This window comes from Zonotrichia leucophrys, chromosome 1 (genome assembly GCF_028769735.1).
Source record: "Zonotrichia leucophrys gambelii isolate GWCS_2022_RI chromosome 1, RI_Zleu_2.0, whole genome shotgun sequence".
In the NCBI taxonomy this organism is placed as follows: domain Eukaryota; kingdom Metazoa; phylum Chordata; class Aves; order Passeriformes; family Passerellidae; genus Zonotrichia; species Zonotrichia leucophrys.
The window spans coordinates 49,501,431-49,520,515 of NC_088169.1; the positions used below are offsets into that span (position 1 = coordinate 49,501,431).

The 19,085-nt window shown below is 39.4% G+C and overlaps 1 protein-coding gene across 4 annotated transcripts in view; it reads right to left on the reverse strand.

Annotated features, from left to right (window-relative positions):
• Positions 1–1,246: 1,246 nt before the first annotated feature.
• Positions 1,247–19,085, reverse strand: part of SLAIN1 (SLAIN motif family member 1) — a 50,366-nt gene continuing 32,527 nt past the window's right edge. For 2 of the 4 annotated variants that reach the window (XM_064713041.1, XM_064713034.1), the window contains 4 exons: positions 18,264–18,602; positions 8,562–8,726; positions 6,319–6,610; positions 1,247–2,360 (listed from right to left, as the gene is read on the reverse strand). In XM_064713041.1, the coding sequence (XP_064569111.1) occupies positions 2,285–2,360; positions 6,319–6,610; positions 8,562–8,726; positions 18,264–18,602 (872 nt within the window). In that variant the 3' untranslated portion in view covers positions 1,247–2,284. The remainder of the gene's footprint in view (positions 2,361–6,318; positions 6,611–8,561; positions 8,727–18,263; positions 18,603–19,085) is intronic. The other 2 variants (XM_064713059.1, XM_064713051.1) reach the window with 1 other exon arrangement.

The following is a 19,085-nucleotide window of genomic DNA, read 5'->3' on the forward strand; positions in this document are numbered from 1 at the left end:
TAGAGCCTGATGGAATCCAATGTGACAGATACTTGACAAAAACACTTAGAACAGAAAAGCTGTAAGGTTACCAAATATTGACATCATGTGTTACAAGGGAACAGGGTAATTAAAAAGGGAAAAACAAATGGATCTTCTCAAAGAGCTCATAATATTCAGAGCCTGGAAAACAGACCAGCTTTAGCTACAAAAAAGAAAATATTTTCAAAGTATATACTGCCCTCTTGTGTACAACTCGGTATTAAATATAACACCTGCAACCTATTTCAAAAATTGAAAATAATGTGGTGCTGTGGTGTCCCAGATAATGTAGGAACAGTGGTAAAATCTTGGCACTAGGGAAAAAATTGAAGAGACAGTTCAGACCAGGGCTGCCATCAATGAGAAACTGATCACTGCCATGGGCCTTCATCCATCTATTATGAAGATCATGCTGGATCCCTAGCACCAGAAGCCATGAGAGCTGCAGAACACCCCACAGGCAAAAGGCAAAGCACCCCCAAGCTGCCTCTGAACCCCACCACAACTACAGATTGTACACAAATGATTGACTGTGTTAACTAAAAGTAATTTCTTCCAATTAAAGCATCTAACAAACAATGTGTGTTTAGTACACTCCTGCTTAAATACTTACCTGTGCCAGGTTAATTTCTTTTTTTGATTGTTCTTGATACCTTCTTCAACAGTTCTGTTCTTTTGGAAAGGAAAAAAAAAAGGATTTTAACTGTATTAAAAGAACTTCAGTGTGAAAAATTACCTGTTTATTTCTGTTAAACAACGCTGTGCTGTGCAGAGATCCTAGTGCACTAGTATATATCACTTCTCAGCATAATGGAAGTTTTACTCACAAGTATTTCCCCTCTGCTTTTTATTTTAGCTTGCCCTTTTCAGAAAAGCAGGTCCTCAAGCAACTGTGGAGCAAAACTGAGAGCAAATGCATAGCCACAGTGAAAGGTACACAATCTCTGTTTCCCACTGCAAGTCATACTTGCATGCTCTAAACATTAAATTGAAAAACTCTCTTAAGATCATAGTAAGATTGATTTGAAAATAATACGTATTTGTCTCCTAGCCATACCATGGCTTCCTAACACAATTTAAAAAAAAAAAAAAAATTATGTAGCTCAGTTACTAATTGCAAAAATCCAGCATAATCTTTATAAAAGTTAAGTAAAAACTTACGGAGCTAAGTAGATGTGAGTAGTTAAATTCTCACAATGCTTACACGGCACACTGAAGAACAGCATTATTGCTGAAATAGATTCTTTATTTCCTGAAACATTCCAAAACAGCAGTATACACAGTTGTAATCAAATATTAAGTCATATGCCATTATAAGAAAGCATTGATTAGTGCAACTGGATTTTGTAAAAGATCTATCAAAAAGATTTATTTGCATTAAAACTTATTTTCCATAAGCAACTGTTAATAAAACATTACAATTTTATTCTTTGTAATAAAGTACTGAAAATCAACAGAAGTTTTAGAGATCACTGTACCTTTTGTAAGTGCAATGTGATTTTTGCTGCCATTTAAATACAAAACACTATGACAATAAATTAACAATTCAACAAATGGTGATAGACCAACAAAACCATGCTTACCCAGCGGGATGGCAATTTCCAGTGAATGCTACCTTTTTTTTTGTGCTTCTGCAACATAAATATACTGCTTTGTATTGCCAATTGGTAAGATTCTGTAAGATATGTTTCTAGCACTAAAAAAGTACATTACCCCAAAAATATCATTTATGGCACAGAAAAAGTTAAATTATCTCTCTGTAGTTCAAGGTTCAGGCAAGTTTAAATGAACTTAAGTATACAAAATAAAATGTACTGAAAACACTAGAAAAAAATTCAAGCACATACTTAAGTACCCCGAAATTCAAAATAAAATGTGTGATGCCTTTACACTGAATAAATTATCTCAGAACTTCAGTATGGCAAAGCTGCCCAAAAGCAAAATCTCCTAGTTTGTTCCAAGGAAATATTCTTTATTTTGCACACATATTCTTTGCACACACTTTCTTCAGTTCCAAATGCCAGCACTGCCATTGTTAGTCTGGTAACAATACAGCTGTTCAGGTAACTGATTAAGTGCAATATTTAGTATTTGACTTTAAGATGTTCATTTTTTAAAAATGACATGGCATTTTAGATGGTTACACATTAAGATCCTGGGGAAAATAATACTGTATGACCCTCCTTTTCCAAATCATTGTTACCCAGCCAGCTGGGTAATGAAATCCACATTATGTGTTCTCCACTGTTGAGGGCATCCTTCATCAATAGCAGCCGTCTCTCCAGTTCCCATCTCGTATCGTGCTCAGAGATGACAGTGGCTTTGGAGGCTGAAGGAAACTGTATTAACCAAATAACAAGGGGGAAAAAAAAAAGGAAAAGGAGGTCATAATTCCTGTGAAAGATCAAGGTAAAACACATCATTTACTTCTGCAGTAACAATGGCTTTGGGGCTTGCTTAGAGACATCCCTCTGGTGCATTTCTGGCTACATATTAATGGACATATAAAGATCTATGCTGAAATTAAGGGCACTTCCAATGAGAAGAGCATGAAAGACTTGTAAAAAGGAATTGAGTGAATAATTGTAGTCATGAATGAGATGTCACTAAATGGCTAGATTTCGTTTTCAGGGATAAAGATAGTAAAAACATATTTTTGTCACTATGGGCAGCAGAGAGCTAATGGGAAACACTTTCCAAAAAGCTATTGTGCTCAGCATGTTAATGAAAAACCAGCAGTTTGTAAAAACACCGTGCAAGCAGCAAAGAATTTTATCAGCTGGAGAACTCCACCAGTTCTGCTCCAGACCCTGTTTTATCTGTCACAAGACATGTGATGATGTGTTTCCAGAGCCACCAGTTCCAGCACTGCAACTCCTGATGGGAACTCATCATCCCCTGGGTCACCACCCTCACACCTGGGCTGCATCTCTCACTCATAAATGAGAACTTCCAAGACACTTCCTGACCATCCTCTAAAGACCTCCAGGTACTACTGAGGGAACTATTTCAAGCAAAAGTAAACAAAGGAAAAACAACCATCTGACTTGATCTAACTACTGGTAACACACCAGGCTCTGTACCTAATTTGCCACAGCCATAATTATGTCACATCCCAATTTGCTGAAAAAATGTGTTCTATATGAATGTATTCATATAAAAGCAGACCTCAAGCCTTGTTTTCACATTACTCTGCTTTTATTGTAAGTTACTGACGCCTCCTCCCCCTTCCAAATGCTTTTTGCTGTAAAAAGGCAGAGATATCTTGTAAAGCAGGCAGTTGGTAAGTCAGTCGACAGAACAGCTTCAACTCTCTGCTACCACTGCTTTTCTAGTAGCAAAAACACTGCATGTAAGTAAAAACACTTGGTTAAAGTTAGATTCAGCCAAGCTGCTTTTGTGCAGCTCCACTTCAGTGCAGCATCATTTATCTTTGATGTAAATCCAGTTACTTGAGACTAAGAACATAATCTGCCTCTGCTGTTTTCTGCAACTGCTGCTTTCGTTTCCACAGAAAAAAAAAGAAAGTATATTTAATAGTCTTCAAAAACACCCCCAACCCAAAGAGGGAAAAAAAAAAAAGCTAACTTTAAAATAATTTGTAAGAATACTGCTATGTATCTAGAGGTGCATCTCTGCTACAGGGCACTGACAGAAAAACGTGTCAGCAATGAAAACCATTTCAAACAAGCACAAGCTGTTGGTATGACATCACGTGGCTTGAGACAACAGAGTTTTGGAGGGGCCATAGTGCATTTCTACTTTTCCATCACCAGCTGGATAGCAGCAATTGGCTCCAGTACAACAAAGCAAGAACAAACAAGCCCTGGCTCCACAGGTATGCTTACATTCCTGCCACACTTGTGCTTGTATCTGGCACGACCCAGACCCTGAGCTGCTGGCTGACGTTCTGGCTTTAGCTGGAACCTGTCTCACCACTGTGGCCTTGTCTGGAAACTGGGAGTGTTGGCTGACCCTGCTCACCATCAGTGCTGCTCTAGGCTGGGCACTGCAGGGCAGCCCAGCTGTCCCACTCAGCTCCCTGCTCACCCTGCCCTAAGGGCAGCTGCCCCTCTGCTGTTCACACTGCGTAAGGTTAAAACACAGAGAACTGGAAAGTGGGGTCTGCAAGAAGCCCTGCTACTGGAGTTGGAGAGGGATGAGGGTTGTGTGGACCCCCTCAACAAAGGTGTTGTCTGAATTCTAAGGCTAAGAAGAGATGGTTTACACTATCACAATTCTTTTACACTGCTTGAATCACTGATGGTAAGGAAAAAACTAGTTAATATTTAGTTATTTATCTTGACTATTATAATTTTTTACTACAAATTATTAAAAGCACCCCCTCAGCCAGTGTTTTATTCTATGCAGTAAATACTCAAGTTCCCTAATCCACCCCAATATAACATGTCTAAGAACCTATTTTATGTATCTAAAATACCAGTAACTTGGCTACTTAACAGTATGGCCAAAGGTAGGAAGACAGATTTACTCTGAGTGTGCACTTCTCCCTAAACATCTGATTTATTAAAAAAACCAAAAACCTATGTTTAATCAAGTCATGACTACAAACACAATTTAAGTTTGAAAGAAGACTCTTAAACTGATAATCAGAAATGCCATTAATTAGAAAATACCACAGTGAAAAAAAAATAACAACTGAATTCCTTCCAAGAAAAGTCTGCATGAAAACTGAATCCACTTGTGTTTTCCCAAATGAATCTATAAAACTGAACAAGGGTGTTGAGGAACTGCAGGCTGACATCCAGTCTACCTGGGGGTTTCAAGTCCCATGAACTCCCACTCCCACAGTGCCAAGACCATGCATCTTCAACCATCACTGCTTTGGCTCTATGGCAACACAGGATGCTGCTAAGGCACACTGGCAGGAAAGGAGACAGGAGCCCAGACTTCCTGGACTGTAAATAGCTTTGTTACTGATTTGAATCAGCTTCTAATAAAAACAGTGTTGAGAGTACAGTGTCTCAGTCTCCCACTGAAACCTCTTAATTTTGTTTTTCTTTAATATTGTCTGTTGTATGAGAAGTTACAAAATAGCAAGGGACTGGTCTTCATGACCCAGAAAGGCTTCCTCACATGTTGCTATGAAAGATTTAAGAGCTCTGCAGAAGAACATGAAGTAGAGGAAAGGAAAAAGAAAAAAGGAAAGAAAACCCTTAGCTATAAAGAAGTCTAACTGAGAGAGCTTCCTGCTGAGAGCAAAGAAGGTTATAATAGAAATCTCATGGTACAGTCTTCATCAAAGAAGAAACCTGACGGCTCTTTATCAAAGTTTCACCACAGTTGGTCAAAATCTGTTGTTAGTCACATCAGTGTAATCCCCAAGTAACTCAACCAAAGAGAGAATGTGAACAATTGAACTTATTCTGGATCTAGCCAGTATGTAGTGAAAAGCACAGAAATGATGAGAGCTAAACAGTGACAGTTCATCCAACAGAATATGAAGCGGCCACACAGCAGGCCCTCACAAGAGGAGGGATGTGTGCAATGCAAAAAAATAGTTGGAGGAGTTAACACAAGTTGAAAGAAGTTTTTCCTTGAGAAGACTTAATTCCTATTAATTACAGAACATGCAGCTAAGAGTTTAACTCCCAGCTATGATAAGGTGGTTAAAACACATCTTTCCTCAAGACTATTTTATTGCTTGACCTAAAAATAATTAATTTGAAGATGAATTTCTCTCTTTTTTTTTGCATGCAAAAATTTGTATTTGCTTAACAGTACAGCTTATTTCAACTACGTGATATTCCAGTATTCCCTGTGCTTATTGTCTCCCAGCTGGAATTGAAAAGATGCTGGTTCAACCCATGGCTGTACTATCCAGGGTATTTCCTTTTTCACAAAGCTGTAATGGTACAACTTGCATTTTTACATACTACTGCCATTTACAACAACAGGATGCAGCTCTTTCTATGTGAGCACTCTAAGATTAGCTCATGCCATGACTGAAATAGCAGTAGGCACAAGTCAGGGAGAAGGCAAGCCACATCAGTTAATGATATGAGGCTTGTGTTTGTTTGGATTTCTTACTGACAGGTGGCAATCCATTCCTATTCACATGTGATTACACACTATCCATTATCACAGATTACTATGGGCTACCAGCATGCATCGTCCATCACTACTTCTGGCAAGCCATCTTCACCCATTCAGTGACTCAGCACTGGGAGACAGACAGAAGCTTATGTTTTATAGTTCCATATTCAGGAGGCAAAAAAATTCCACAATTTAGGCCTAAGCCATCTACACAGCGACTGAGGCCTGTTTAACCCTCACCTTCGAACTGGCTGTGCAATTTTACTTCTGGGAATGCCACTCCCATTGACGGCCAGCGATGGTCTTGGAAGAGCACTGCGCCCTATGATGCCTTGACCAGCAGTCTTGTTTGGCATGGGGATCCCAGTGTTGGAGTACAGCTGTGAGTTGCTGGACACTGGAATACTGCTACTGGTACTACTCCCTTGTACAGTTGGGCTTACATAGGCAGTAGCTTTGAGAGGCTGTCTGACAGACACTGGAAAATGTCCCACACTGTGAACTCGGTGTTGAAGCTGTCCCGGTGATGGAACTGTGAAGAATGGTAGAAAACAAGGCAACAAGGTCAGTATGCAACAAATTAGACCAGGTAGTAATGCTCATTTCAAGATAGATCTGAATAAGGATAAACACACCATTATACAATTTACTTGCTGCTTACAAACTGCTGAAAAACCTCTTGAATCCAATACTGTATCCAGTAACACAGCACTGAACTAAAATATGTTTTTCCACCCCCATCCTGAAAAAAAATTCCCAGTCCATATTCATCCTTTTCCTCCCCTCAAAGAGATTAAATTAGCCATTATAAGCACACTAAATCCACCTACGCACTTAGAGCTTTAAACAGGAGAAACTGCTGAAGGTATAAATTAGTCACTGTTAGGTGATTTTGATTTCTGTGAGGTGGCATGCAACCACCACATCTTGCTCAAGCAACATTGCATTAAACCATTATGAAACATCACAGCAGTTTAAGCTCTATGCAGAAAAACAATAAAAAGGCTATAAAAGGTCTTGAATGTAACAGCATATTCCACAGCTGATGTTATGTAAACCATCATTTTAAATCAAGGCTAGGAGCTCCAGAAGCTTTATATATATAGATTTTTCTACTCAATCCTGCCCTCTGGTGTGCATTTGGCAGGCATCACTTTCTGAGTCCACTGTCAACAGCCTGAAGCATATAAATTAAGACACTACATTTAGAGCAACCCTTTTTCAAGTCTTTGAAAAAAGGACCTCTTTAAACCATTTAAAGTCACAGGAAAAATTGCAGGGGAGTGATTCAATTAGACTATACAGTCAATATATTGTTATGGTACACTTATCATCGCATAGCTTCTAAAATACCCCAGCACAGCCACTTACTATGAATGGGTTTTTTTTAAAGTATTTCAGAAAAATGGAATTTTATACTCACACACATATATAAGAGCATGAACACACAAAGAAATATGTACTTCTAAAATAATAAACAAAATTAAATTTTCAATGCATAACCATGAAAATCCATGTGAAAACCTGAACTATTTCCATTCGCATACTCAAGCAGGAAAAAATACAACCAAACAACCCATCAGTCAAGAATATTTTCCAGAAAATACGCAATTTAATTGAAGATATTTATAACTTGTGCTCAACTTTGAAAGAAAACACCCGCAACAAGCTTTTGCCAACTGCTCCCTCCAAAACCTCACAGGAAATGGAGAGCATAAGTTAAATCCCTTCTTCCCAAATTACTTATGTCTTCCTCTTTTTCCACAGGCTTCTGCCTGTGTCCAGTGAAATCCACTTCTCCCATTTCCACTCAAGAACCTCAACTACTGTGCTAGAAAAGATGGGTTTGGATCTTCAACTATATTGCTCACACACTATTTAATAATTAATTAATATGTCAGCTACTAGATTCAATACTCCCTTCATCCCCCCCATCAGGAAGTTACCTAAATTAAACCAATTACAGAGAAATTTTAATTCCCCCACTCAACAAGTATATTACACTTGAGAATATAACCCTCTTTTTACTGCATTTCCTCAGAAGAAAGTGGCTCAACTTCAGTAGGAGAGAGGTCATGTATTTTAAGATAGTGTTTCTACAGAGTAGAACCAGTATTGTATAAATTACCAAGAAAAGCAGTTTTCAATTGTAGTATCAAAACTAAAAATGTGAGCTCACATGAATTAATTGCATTTTTGTTGTTTCTACAATATTACTATTTATTATTATTATTTCAGTTTTAATGCTAGCACAAGATAAATGGGCAAAGGAAAAAAAAAAAAAGTGAAACAACTTTCAATAACAAGAGTGGCAGAATTTGCTTTCCAAAACAGTAACTTTGAAAATCCTGAAGTTTATTAAAATCTGGTGCAAAAGAGCAGTTTGCTTTTAATTTTTCATAGAACAAAAGATCAGTGACCAGGACGTGTATTCTACCACTTTCTCCATCTCTTGTGCTCAGGTGAAGAACACAGGTACTTACTACACGACTGCATCCTTGAAATCCCATTACTGGCTCCATGCAAATTGGAGTCAAAGCTCTGGCTATTCCTCACAGTGACGGGAGAACCAGCAAAACCAGGGGTGCTGCTGATGGTGGGGGTGCTTGGCATCCGAGCGAGGTTAGGCATGCTTCTGCGGAGTTTGTCTGCAGCAAAAGAAGACAACACCCACAGTCAGGTCAGAACTTCCAACAAACACAAGCAGCCTCAGCATCACTCCTGCAGAAAATCAGAATTATAACAAACTATTTCAACAAAAAGAGAGGTTTTGCTCTACCAGAAGAATATGAATATGTTATTGACAGTTTTCAAATTGAACCATTATGTCTATTGTAACAGCATGATTATTCACAAGTAATTTTAAAGATCCCAATAAGCAGTACATTTGCAGAACGGCAAAGATTTAAACAATAAATAATGATGAGTTTCACACAGATGTGTAAAGTAGGTCAGGTGAACCATGCCCTAAATGTGCCTGTTTCTTTGCAGTGAATACAAAAGCAAGTCTGCACTGGCAGTCACACACAGCTAGGTACTCTATGGATGCCGAAAGACAGGTGAGAAATCTATCCTAAGTGACTGAAGTCTTGCTTTCAGGTGCCAGTAAGATGCTAAGTAACTCCATTCAGAATCTAACCTTGTTAGCATGTTAAGTTTCTGCAGGCAGCCACTTGCAAAAACTGCAAAGTCTTGATTCTGTTCAGTTGCTTGGAGCCCTGGGTCGATACAAGAATTTTCAAATCTGGTGTTTCTCCCTCCTACCTCACTTGTGGTACCTGATCTGGCAGGCATTTTCAGAGTAAGGGTTTTTTTAGGGCTTTTCACAAAAAGAAAGCTGCAAATGCCCCAGATGCTTTTGGGGCACGTACAGCAGCTAAGGCAAGTGTCTTAAGAGGTCAGAAGACATCTTCAATCCCAGTCACACCAGTTCATTTGAAGAGAGGAACTGAAACCTTCCTGACATCTGAAGGCATCTTCCCAATCACACCACCATGAGGGAATCTAAGGGAAAACTCTTCTGGTCTCTTCTGCCATCAGGCCAAAAGGAGATGACTCAGTTATGTGCAATCAGAAGGGACTGGGAGAAAGGCACAGAGTGAAGGACCTGGTCCTGTGACATGGCAGACTTCAGTAAAGCACTGCTGTGGGAAAACAAGGGGCATTTATTCAATTGTCACTGACAACATCACCGAGGTTTGCCTCTTGGCCAGGTTCAGAAGCACAAGTGTGTGCCCTGCCGAGGTGGCTGCGTCGCCCCTCACAGCATGGTCGGCACAGAGATCACCAGCTCCTGTTCCACACAGGTTCCAAAGGCTGGCAGGTGACAGAAAGACACTTCTCACACTGCAACAGAAAGCTTGTCTTGTCACAGCAGCTACAAGTGCTCTCTCCCACAGAGAGCAGGGCATTTCCAGACTGATGCTCTGGTTTTATGCACAGGAACAACACAGCATACTGCTTGGAACTGCTGGCATGGGTCAACCTCCTGGCTCATAAAGGGTAAGTTCAGTTCACAGAAACTGCAGATTTATTTAGAAATCTCTGTTCATCAGTCCACATAAATATACAACCTATTTAGCACCATTATTAGCTCATCTAATCCTTAAAGCTGCTAACAAGTGAAAAGTAGTAAGACATGACAGTACAGTTCTATCTATACAAGTTATAAGGAGTCACTGACAGTAACTTCAATATATGTGATGCCTACATAACTCCAGCAACCTGTGTCACAGAAAGGTTGTATCTCCAGCAGGAATAGGAAATGTAAGGTTTGAATCCCTGGAATCCAGAGTACAGTCAAATCCTAATAAAGAACTACAGTACAGACAATCTTTCACGAAACAAGTCAGAATTGTGCTTCAGTGACTAACAACTGATTGAAACTGTCAGTGGTACAGCAATGAACAGCAAGGGGATCACCACTGTGGTGCAGCCAGGTAGTGAGTATTAATATCAGTGATGTAACAATAATAAAACAGTTATCAGCCTTCCAAAACTGTCCTGGGGATGCAAACAATAGCACCCATACAGCTACTGTATGTATCTATCTCTAAAATATTCAAGAATTCTGCAAACTGAAGAGGGAACTGTCACCCTGTGATGCAATCCTTGGGCAAGAGTGACAAAAAAAATCATGAGTATGGGATGTCCGTAGCTACAGTTAATTCTGGAGTCCTAGCCTACCCTTTCAAAGTCCTAGGTTCTGAAATCCTAATTCAACATCAAAGAACTTGGCAAAGAAAGGTCTGAGCAGCAGGATGGCAGTAGGAAAGACAGCACTGCATAAAATAGCTTTTTAAGTATCATGTTTTATAGGAGAATTCTTTGGACTCTACATGCTCTTCCACTTAGAGACTGCATCAGCCAGCCCAGGCATTATTTGTGCCTTGAACTCGCCAGTGGATGCAGCCACAATAGCAGAAAAATAGGTACAGAAGTAGCTCGGATTTCCTCCATGTCTTGGGTGGCCATGTCTTTTGCCTCCTGTTCATTAGTCCCTTCTTGTTCCAGCAGTTTGCTCTGCTGCTGATTCATTCACTCCTCAGGCAGCAGATTCCTGCTGCACCTGCAAATTCTCATCCATCAAGCAGCTGTGTTACTTCTTTGATGGGTCCTTGTGTCTGCTGAGATAAATGGCCCTGAAAAGCAATGAAAATAGCGGGTCAGTTCTGTGTTCGGAGAAAACCCAGAAACGTTCGCCTTGATGGCATTTTGCAGCTTTCATCTCTGTGGATGATGCATCCTCTTTCATCTCCTTCTTGAAGTTTGTTCTGTCACCTGCTTCCCTCCTAAGAACAGTAGAAAGAGTCTTAGAGACGTTTTGTTTGTAAATGAAACGATGGCTCTTGTGAGCTTAATACATGGAACCAGAAGGTGGGAATTAAGTGATTTTAATACAATTTCAGGCCACTGACATGTGAATAGATATGAACTTGCTGAAAATTTATGAGAAGAAAAAAAATATTTTTCCAAGCTGCTTCACTTTTCAGACCTCTTTGCTGTCCTAAGACTGACGAGAAAATTAATAGAGAGGAGATGGAATAGAGGTGTATTCTCAGTTGAGAATTAATTTGCTCAAACATCCTCTTTGTGATGAACACTGGAATTTGCTACAGTTTCTGCTACCTCTTCTGTGCTAATCTGGTTCAGTGACAAACCTAAAACTATCATCAGTTGCTTGCAGCTGGTTTTTTAGGAAGAAGCGGATAGTAACACCAGTAAGAGACTTCAAAGGACCTACACCTGTTCAAGAAATTACTGGATGTGGCATTTGGTGCCATGGTCTAGCTGGCAAGGTGGTTGTCAGTCAAAGACTGGAGCTGATGATCTCCAACACCAACCATAGTTGTTACTGTGACCCACTACTGAGTCTCAACTATAACTTAGGCTGAAAAAAATATGGTGCTTAAGTAGAATGCAGCCATATAAAGCATCACAGGTGTATCTTTGCCTTTCCCAGCCTTCTTTGAGATAAAATATTATGACCTTCAGACATTGTATTGTTGAGGTATTTGTACATGTGAAGAAAATTCACATCTACAAAAGGATAGGTCATGCAAGGGGAGTTAATAATTGGCTCCTGGCTCTTACCACCTTCTAAGAAAAATTCATGCATATACACACGTGCCTGTAATTTCATGAGCTTTCTTTAGGAAGCATATGTTGCCCTTTCACATATCTGCAGTAGAACTGCCTACTGCATGTTTACACTTTTCCCCACATGTGGCATCCATGCTGAATTAGCCCATTGCCTCTACAGCACAAGAAAAGCTGGGAACTGTGAAATACAGATCCTATACCCTCAACTGAAAATGTACATGAAAAGGCCACCCCATAGCACAGATCATATTCACTACTACTAGAAACAGGTCAAAAAGCAGGAAAAGGTGTCCCTTCTTTGTCAAACATTCCACAAAATTACAGTGAAGACAAGAGTTCGCCCCTCACCCAGCTGCTGCCTCAGTTCTGATTTTTGCCAGGAAGTTCTTCCCCTGATGCTATTTCTTCTCTGAAGTCAGCTCAGGATCAGTGGCACAGCTTCCTTCTGGCAGGACACCAGAACAGGCAGCATCTGCCTTCTGTCTTCTGATCCCCGCACCGCTGGTGGCTGTCCCCGTTCCACTGCTGCTTTCCTTCTCCCTTCCCTGACCTGATAGTATCACTGGCCGAAGATTAATTCCATGTAGCACGCAAACAGACCTTGTCCTCAGAGCAAAGCTGCTCCAGAAGAGGTGCACTCTTGGTGGGCTGCCAGATGGGGACTTCTGTAGCAGTCCTTGGGTTGGTATCATCTTCAATCTGCCAAAATGCCTCATCCAATGAGGTTCTCCTTGCAGGGAGGGCTTAAGTTGACTCTACAGTGAAGTTTCTTAAAACATTTTTATTCCTTCACAGTTATTCTCTGCAAGTGTTGTCAATGTTTTATTTGAACAAATGGACTCCCAAACCTCACCAAAAGCACAGAAATGTAATACAGTGAATCAGAAGTACTGGTGTCTCAGAGAAATCTGTAACACTGTCTGAGCTACCTTAGCAGTTTCTCACACATATTTAAATCTTTCACAGAAATCCTGCAAGTTCAATTGTGCTTTACATGTATTGTATGTACAAAGAGGTCAGGGTAAAGCTATAAGGAAAAAACCTGAGGAAAAAACCTGTGCTTCTTGATTTTAAATATTATGTTTTGTATTATGTAGACATTCAGAGTGTGTTCTGAAATCCTTAATAAATTTGTAGACTTCTCTTGTAGACTCTATTACAACTTCATTTTATGGGATTAATTTCTCTTCCTCATCTCTGAGGATGTGAGATAAGTATCTGCATTACATTTGTCACAGTTATAGCATTTGTAACATCCCAAATACACCAGGGTCTCTTTAATGGTCTGTGGAATCACAAGCTGATACAACAGAGACATCAGTGTGTAAAAGCACAGATACAGATTAAAGCAAGACCTTCAGTTAAGTGAGTGATGTCATTCTCAATAATGTCAATACCTCCATTTTATTCAGAATTATTACTTCATCTCATCCTGGCTCCACATGCATATGTCTCCCGCCACAGATAGAGCCAATTAAAGATTTTTCCATTAGCCTTCCATGAGTTCTCCCACTGATCACTGTCCTCAATATAATCCAAAGGCAGCAAAGTAATATTGTTTTAGTCCTTTTCTGTAATAAAGTCTGCAACAATCTCCTAGAAAGAATTTTTCCTTTCTTATTGAGCAAGAGAGGTTATGAGCAGAGAACACCTCGTAAGTCTATACTGAACCTGTACCTAAACACAATGTACTGCTGCTCTTCTATGTCTGCATGGAGTTTGCTTAAAAAACCCAACCAACAAACTGAAACCACAACTGCAGCTTTCAAAATGGGGCAACTGCCAATGATGTCCCTAATATTTTTGAAGCATAAGCGATAAAGCTACTCATAACAAGTAATTTCTGGAAAAGCAAATTTTTTCTAGTGAATGGTATTTGTGGCTTTTTTAGGAAGGTTTATGCCAAGCCAAAAACTTAAAAAACAACATGAAAAGGAAATAGAAAATATACAGTAAGATTAACCAGACTGAAGGCGATGCGACTCCATGAACCATATATTTTTCATCCACCTCTTCTTACTGTATTATAATAAACTCCTTCTTTACCTGGAATAATTTATCCAAAATACAAAGTTTCCAATTTTCACATATTATAAAAATGGACACTTTAAAATCTACATAAAATATCTACAATATCTTTTATCTGCCAGGATAAAAGGTTGTGAGCAAGCTGATCTCAAGAGATAGAAAGTAGGCCTGAACACAAGAAAATCAATTCCATTTCAGTATCTTGTCATCTGGGTTTTGATTACTCTGGATGATTTCCCAGTACTACAGTTAACCATTACTTCTGGTTTCAGAAAATCAGAACCATAAAGGGCAAAAATATTATCAGCTAATTAATAAAATTATTAAACAGAAATAGAATAAATATTTTAAAATTTGAAGTGAGGGCAGTTACTTTTGCATCAAAGTAACAAAAAGAATGTATACTTATGGACAATATAAAGCAGAAATCAGCTTGGTTTTATGACTTTCTGTGGTATTTCTTCTATTAAAATGATTATATATAAAGTATTCTGGATATTAATAATTAGCAGCATTTTAAGTTGCTAAATAGTAACTTCTTCAAATTAGACTAAGGGGAGAGAGACATAAGCATAAATCTTTCCACTGCAAACATATTAAAAACATTATTTAAGTATAAAACACTCACTAACTAGACAAATTCACTTAAGTTAATTGAAACAGATAGCTCAAAAGCTGTTCATACCCTATCTCTCTCAGTTTTTCTTTAAACTATCTATTTTCTGACCCATCGACCAATTACAAAATCCCCAAAAATCAGGATACCTTAAAAAGTTTACAAATGTAATTTTTCTGATGTAACTCATCATTACAGAAAATTCAGCTGATTTAGAAAGGTGTAATTCAACAAGGAAAACAAATCCAGACAGATTTCACACAAAGCTTATTTATATTCTTGCCAGAACTGGCAATAAAACCTATTAGAAAGCAAAGATAACATAAACACATAAAGATAATGGCTGTGAAAATGTTGTTTAAAAGTAAAAACCAGTACACCTACAGCTCATGCTGGGAGTGGCCCCACATACACCTTAAACACACTGCAAAGTATTTCACATCTAAACATATTAAGACTGGCACACACCCGCCACTTTACACCAGTGTTTTACCAGGAGCCTTCCAGTACAGCAAGCTGGTGGAGGCTGGCAGTAAATGTGACTGACACCATTCATTCAGGCATGAGTGGAATAAGGTGAGATAAAGAACCTGGATCTGAGAGTGGGGGTAACATGGTGTGGTGCAGTCCAGAAGTACGTCATTTTATCTTCAAATAGATGTACAGCAATTTAAAACAGGGCAGAGTGTCAATATTACAGCAGGGGCAGCACTTTGGTACAATACATTGGCAAGAATAATGCAGGAGCTCACTGAAGTATAGCTTCAGACACAGCTGGAAAACATCTGAGAAACTATTCTCACTCCCAGGAAAGGCAGAAGATCACTAGAGGACCAGAAACTGCAAACCATTTATGTGCTACCTAAAATATAATCCTGTGAATGGAGAACAAGGTACAGTGAGAGACCAGACACCTGGTGCACAAGTCAGTGCCTATGTGAAGGTACCTCATGGCATCCCACAGGTCCTGGGCTGTTTATGGAAGCTAAACAGTATTGACACAGGGTGATGGTGAAGCCAGGGTGCAGCTAAGTACCTCATGCAATTCTACCTGGACAGCTGAACTGGGCCCTTCATACAGAGGTGGGCACCCATATCTCAGCACTTAAATGCAGGTGCTTCTCATCATGCAAACAATACTATACTCCTAAAAGAATTATGGAAGTTTTCCAGGCTTATCACACCTTCACCGTATTTTTCACATGCAGGTAATTAAGTACCTCACCTAGAGGACCATGCCAAACCAAGTTCACCAAAGCAAGTAGGGCAGCATCCCTCAAACTATTTGCCTAAAGGCAAAAAATTGTAATTAAGCTAAATATGTAGACTATGACACACTAGAAATACTGTGTTCAAAGCTAAATACTGGGTTTTTTACCCTAGACTGAGTGTCCAAATTCAACAGTTACTTGCTGCTTGTTCTTCGTTTATGAAAAGCTCTGTGAATGCCCAGATGAAGCAGAGGCCAGACCCCTGACTGCACATACATGAACAAAAGTGATCTCTCTGGGAGAAGACAAAAGGATAAAGATTTAGGAAGACTGCTGGAATGGCCAAGAGCAGTCTTGTGGTATGTGTGACTTAATTATTAATAATGGATCATGCTTTCCACATATTCTGAAGGCAGAAACTAAAGGTTCAGTTTTGCCATCTTCCACATCCTTCCTTCTCAACTGCCCTTGTAAACTAACAGTGTAAACTAACACACCATCCATCACAGACAGCTACAGACAAATTCTTGTTTTGCAGTCTACCTCCATTTCAATGTGCAGGAATTCTTGAGAGACACTGAAATTGTTGCCAAGATGGTAAGTGCTGATAAGATGTAATACTACACAGACATCCTCAGTACAGTGAACACTTGACTCCTTATCTCCTTGTCTGCCAAAAGAACACAGTCAAACAAATGTTTCTCACCATCAGTATTTGTCACTTATGTGGATCAGAGTTTCATGTGTTAGAGGCTGAAGGTGTAGAAGCTGAGGAGGTCATTCCCTCCTTAAAGACAGTGGTACTATAGCACTGTTAATCCTGCAAACAGGTAACTGAAGTCACATCCCCAGCTTCTGGGTTATGCCAAACACATTATCCAACACCTCAAAGCCCTTGAGAAAAAAGTCAACCAGGTGATAAAACTGGTAGTCTTTTACATGTATACACTTCACAGTTAATATACTAGGAGTCTAATGTTTTTAGTACCTTAAAGGTTTTCATGCCTTTCCATGCAGGAAATCCAATGCTTTAAGTTCCACTGACATGGAACATTAAAAAAACCATTCAAAACATATTTGGGAGCCACATAAAAACATGGCAGCAACAAATCATTCTCTTATTCCTGAACAAAAATGTCCCAAAGGTTTCCCTTCAAACTGCCAACATTTCTGCAAGCCCAGCAATGCTGTCCCACTCTTGTACCTCCCTGACAAGAGAAGTAACATTAAAATTAATATGGCACAAATGCTGTACCAACAGACACCCACGCTGCTCTACCCTCTGTTAACATCACCTCTCCTTCTATATTGTCACTTGTCAATTATACTTCCATGCCAGGGCTTACTTTGAATAGAAGTGGTTTGGGCACCAACCTGTCATGTCTTGTTTGTCAGAAAAGCAACATGCATACCTGTAGCACCATAAATAGCAACTATATGTTGTTTTGAACACCACATTTATTTTCTTGCCCAAGGGTGAGCTGTAACCTACAATGTTACAAACAAGACCCTGGCTGGAAATGGATTGTTAAGAATTAACTTGGGGGAAAGACTGAAGGTATAGGAAAGTAAAATGCAGCAGAAAGAAGAAAAATTGTGATCATAATAAGGAAAGAAAAGAAGTTAACAGCAAAAATGGAGGGAAACTTAAATCGTGAGTAAGCATCGAGATACAAATCTTCCATATTCTGGAATGCATCTCAAATGCAGTGCAAAAAAGCAGCAATAACTCAGGATAATTTGGGAGTGACATTATCTCCAACTACTTTAACAATCAGCCCTATCAGACCTGGAACAGAAGCAAAGGGCCATCAGCACTCATCACAGCACAGCTGCATTAACAGCAAACTCAGGAATAAGAAATAAAATTAAAATCCAGATCTGTATTTTACTGCATCCAGAATGGACATGTGTAAATCAAGCTTGAAAGCCCCAGAGGTTCTTCTAGCCAACTATTAGCCTGCTAAAACATCCTCAGCTTTACTTTCCGTTTCTTTCTTCACTTGTGGTCATCTTTGCAGCATTTTAAAACAGACCAAAGCCACAACTGTAATGATCAGGTCACAGATTACATTTTGTAGAAAACTGCTTAACAATAACATCCCTTCATCATTTACACAGGCTTAAACTGTCACAATGTTTGTCACAATTTGTGTACAATTCATCTTTAAAACGGCACTGGCACTTGGCAGAGAAAAGATCACTTCTCAGAAAAGCATGCAACCCACCTCCATTAATCCTATTTGGTTGCTGCTCTGGAGTTTGGGCTTGAGGAGAGTAGAAGGGCTGCTGATAGGTATTTGTAGGGAATTGTGGGGAAGTAGGGCTCCTCCTGCAGTCCCGGATACTGGAGAAAGTCTGTGAGTGAGGAATCCCTCTCTGGAAGGGGGAGCAGCGAGTCAGACGTGGCTGCGGAGGTGGGAGGTGGTCAAACTCTTCCTCATCCTCAAGACTATAGCGATCAAATTCCTGGTCACTGCATGTCCCTTTTTTCCCCGCGTTCAGAGAAACACTGGAAGTATGCCTTGACACAGATGCTGAAGTTGAAGCATAATCTTGCCTAAGGCCTGTAAATTCCAAGAGGAGGATGATTCAGATTCTGCTAAGTGATTAACTCTAAATATGCACTTCAATCTTGAAAACTGCACAGGTAAGTAGACAGAATTTTACATGAAGAATTGAATTTAAAATGTAATCAGGCTGAGGATCTGATGTAGGATTCATCTGATCCACCTTTCAGGCATCTAAGCCTGAATTCTCTCCTTGAATTTTTTTTTTAAATAAAATACTAAAAAAGAATACAGGAGTCCCCAGATGATGTCTTAGATGCCTTTCCTAAGAGGAACCACTCTCAGGAGGCACACATTTCTCTGCCAATAAGGATTACATGAGCACTAAGTTTTTAACTTCTCAATACTCTTAATCAGAGGAATTACACCCACATTAGTTTTCCAAGTTGTTGCTATTGAACATTTGTATTCGTGCAACAAAAATGTTTACAATGACATTTCTTAAGCCTACAACCCACCTAAATCTTCTGGCTCTCCAAA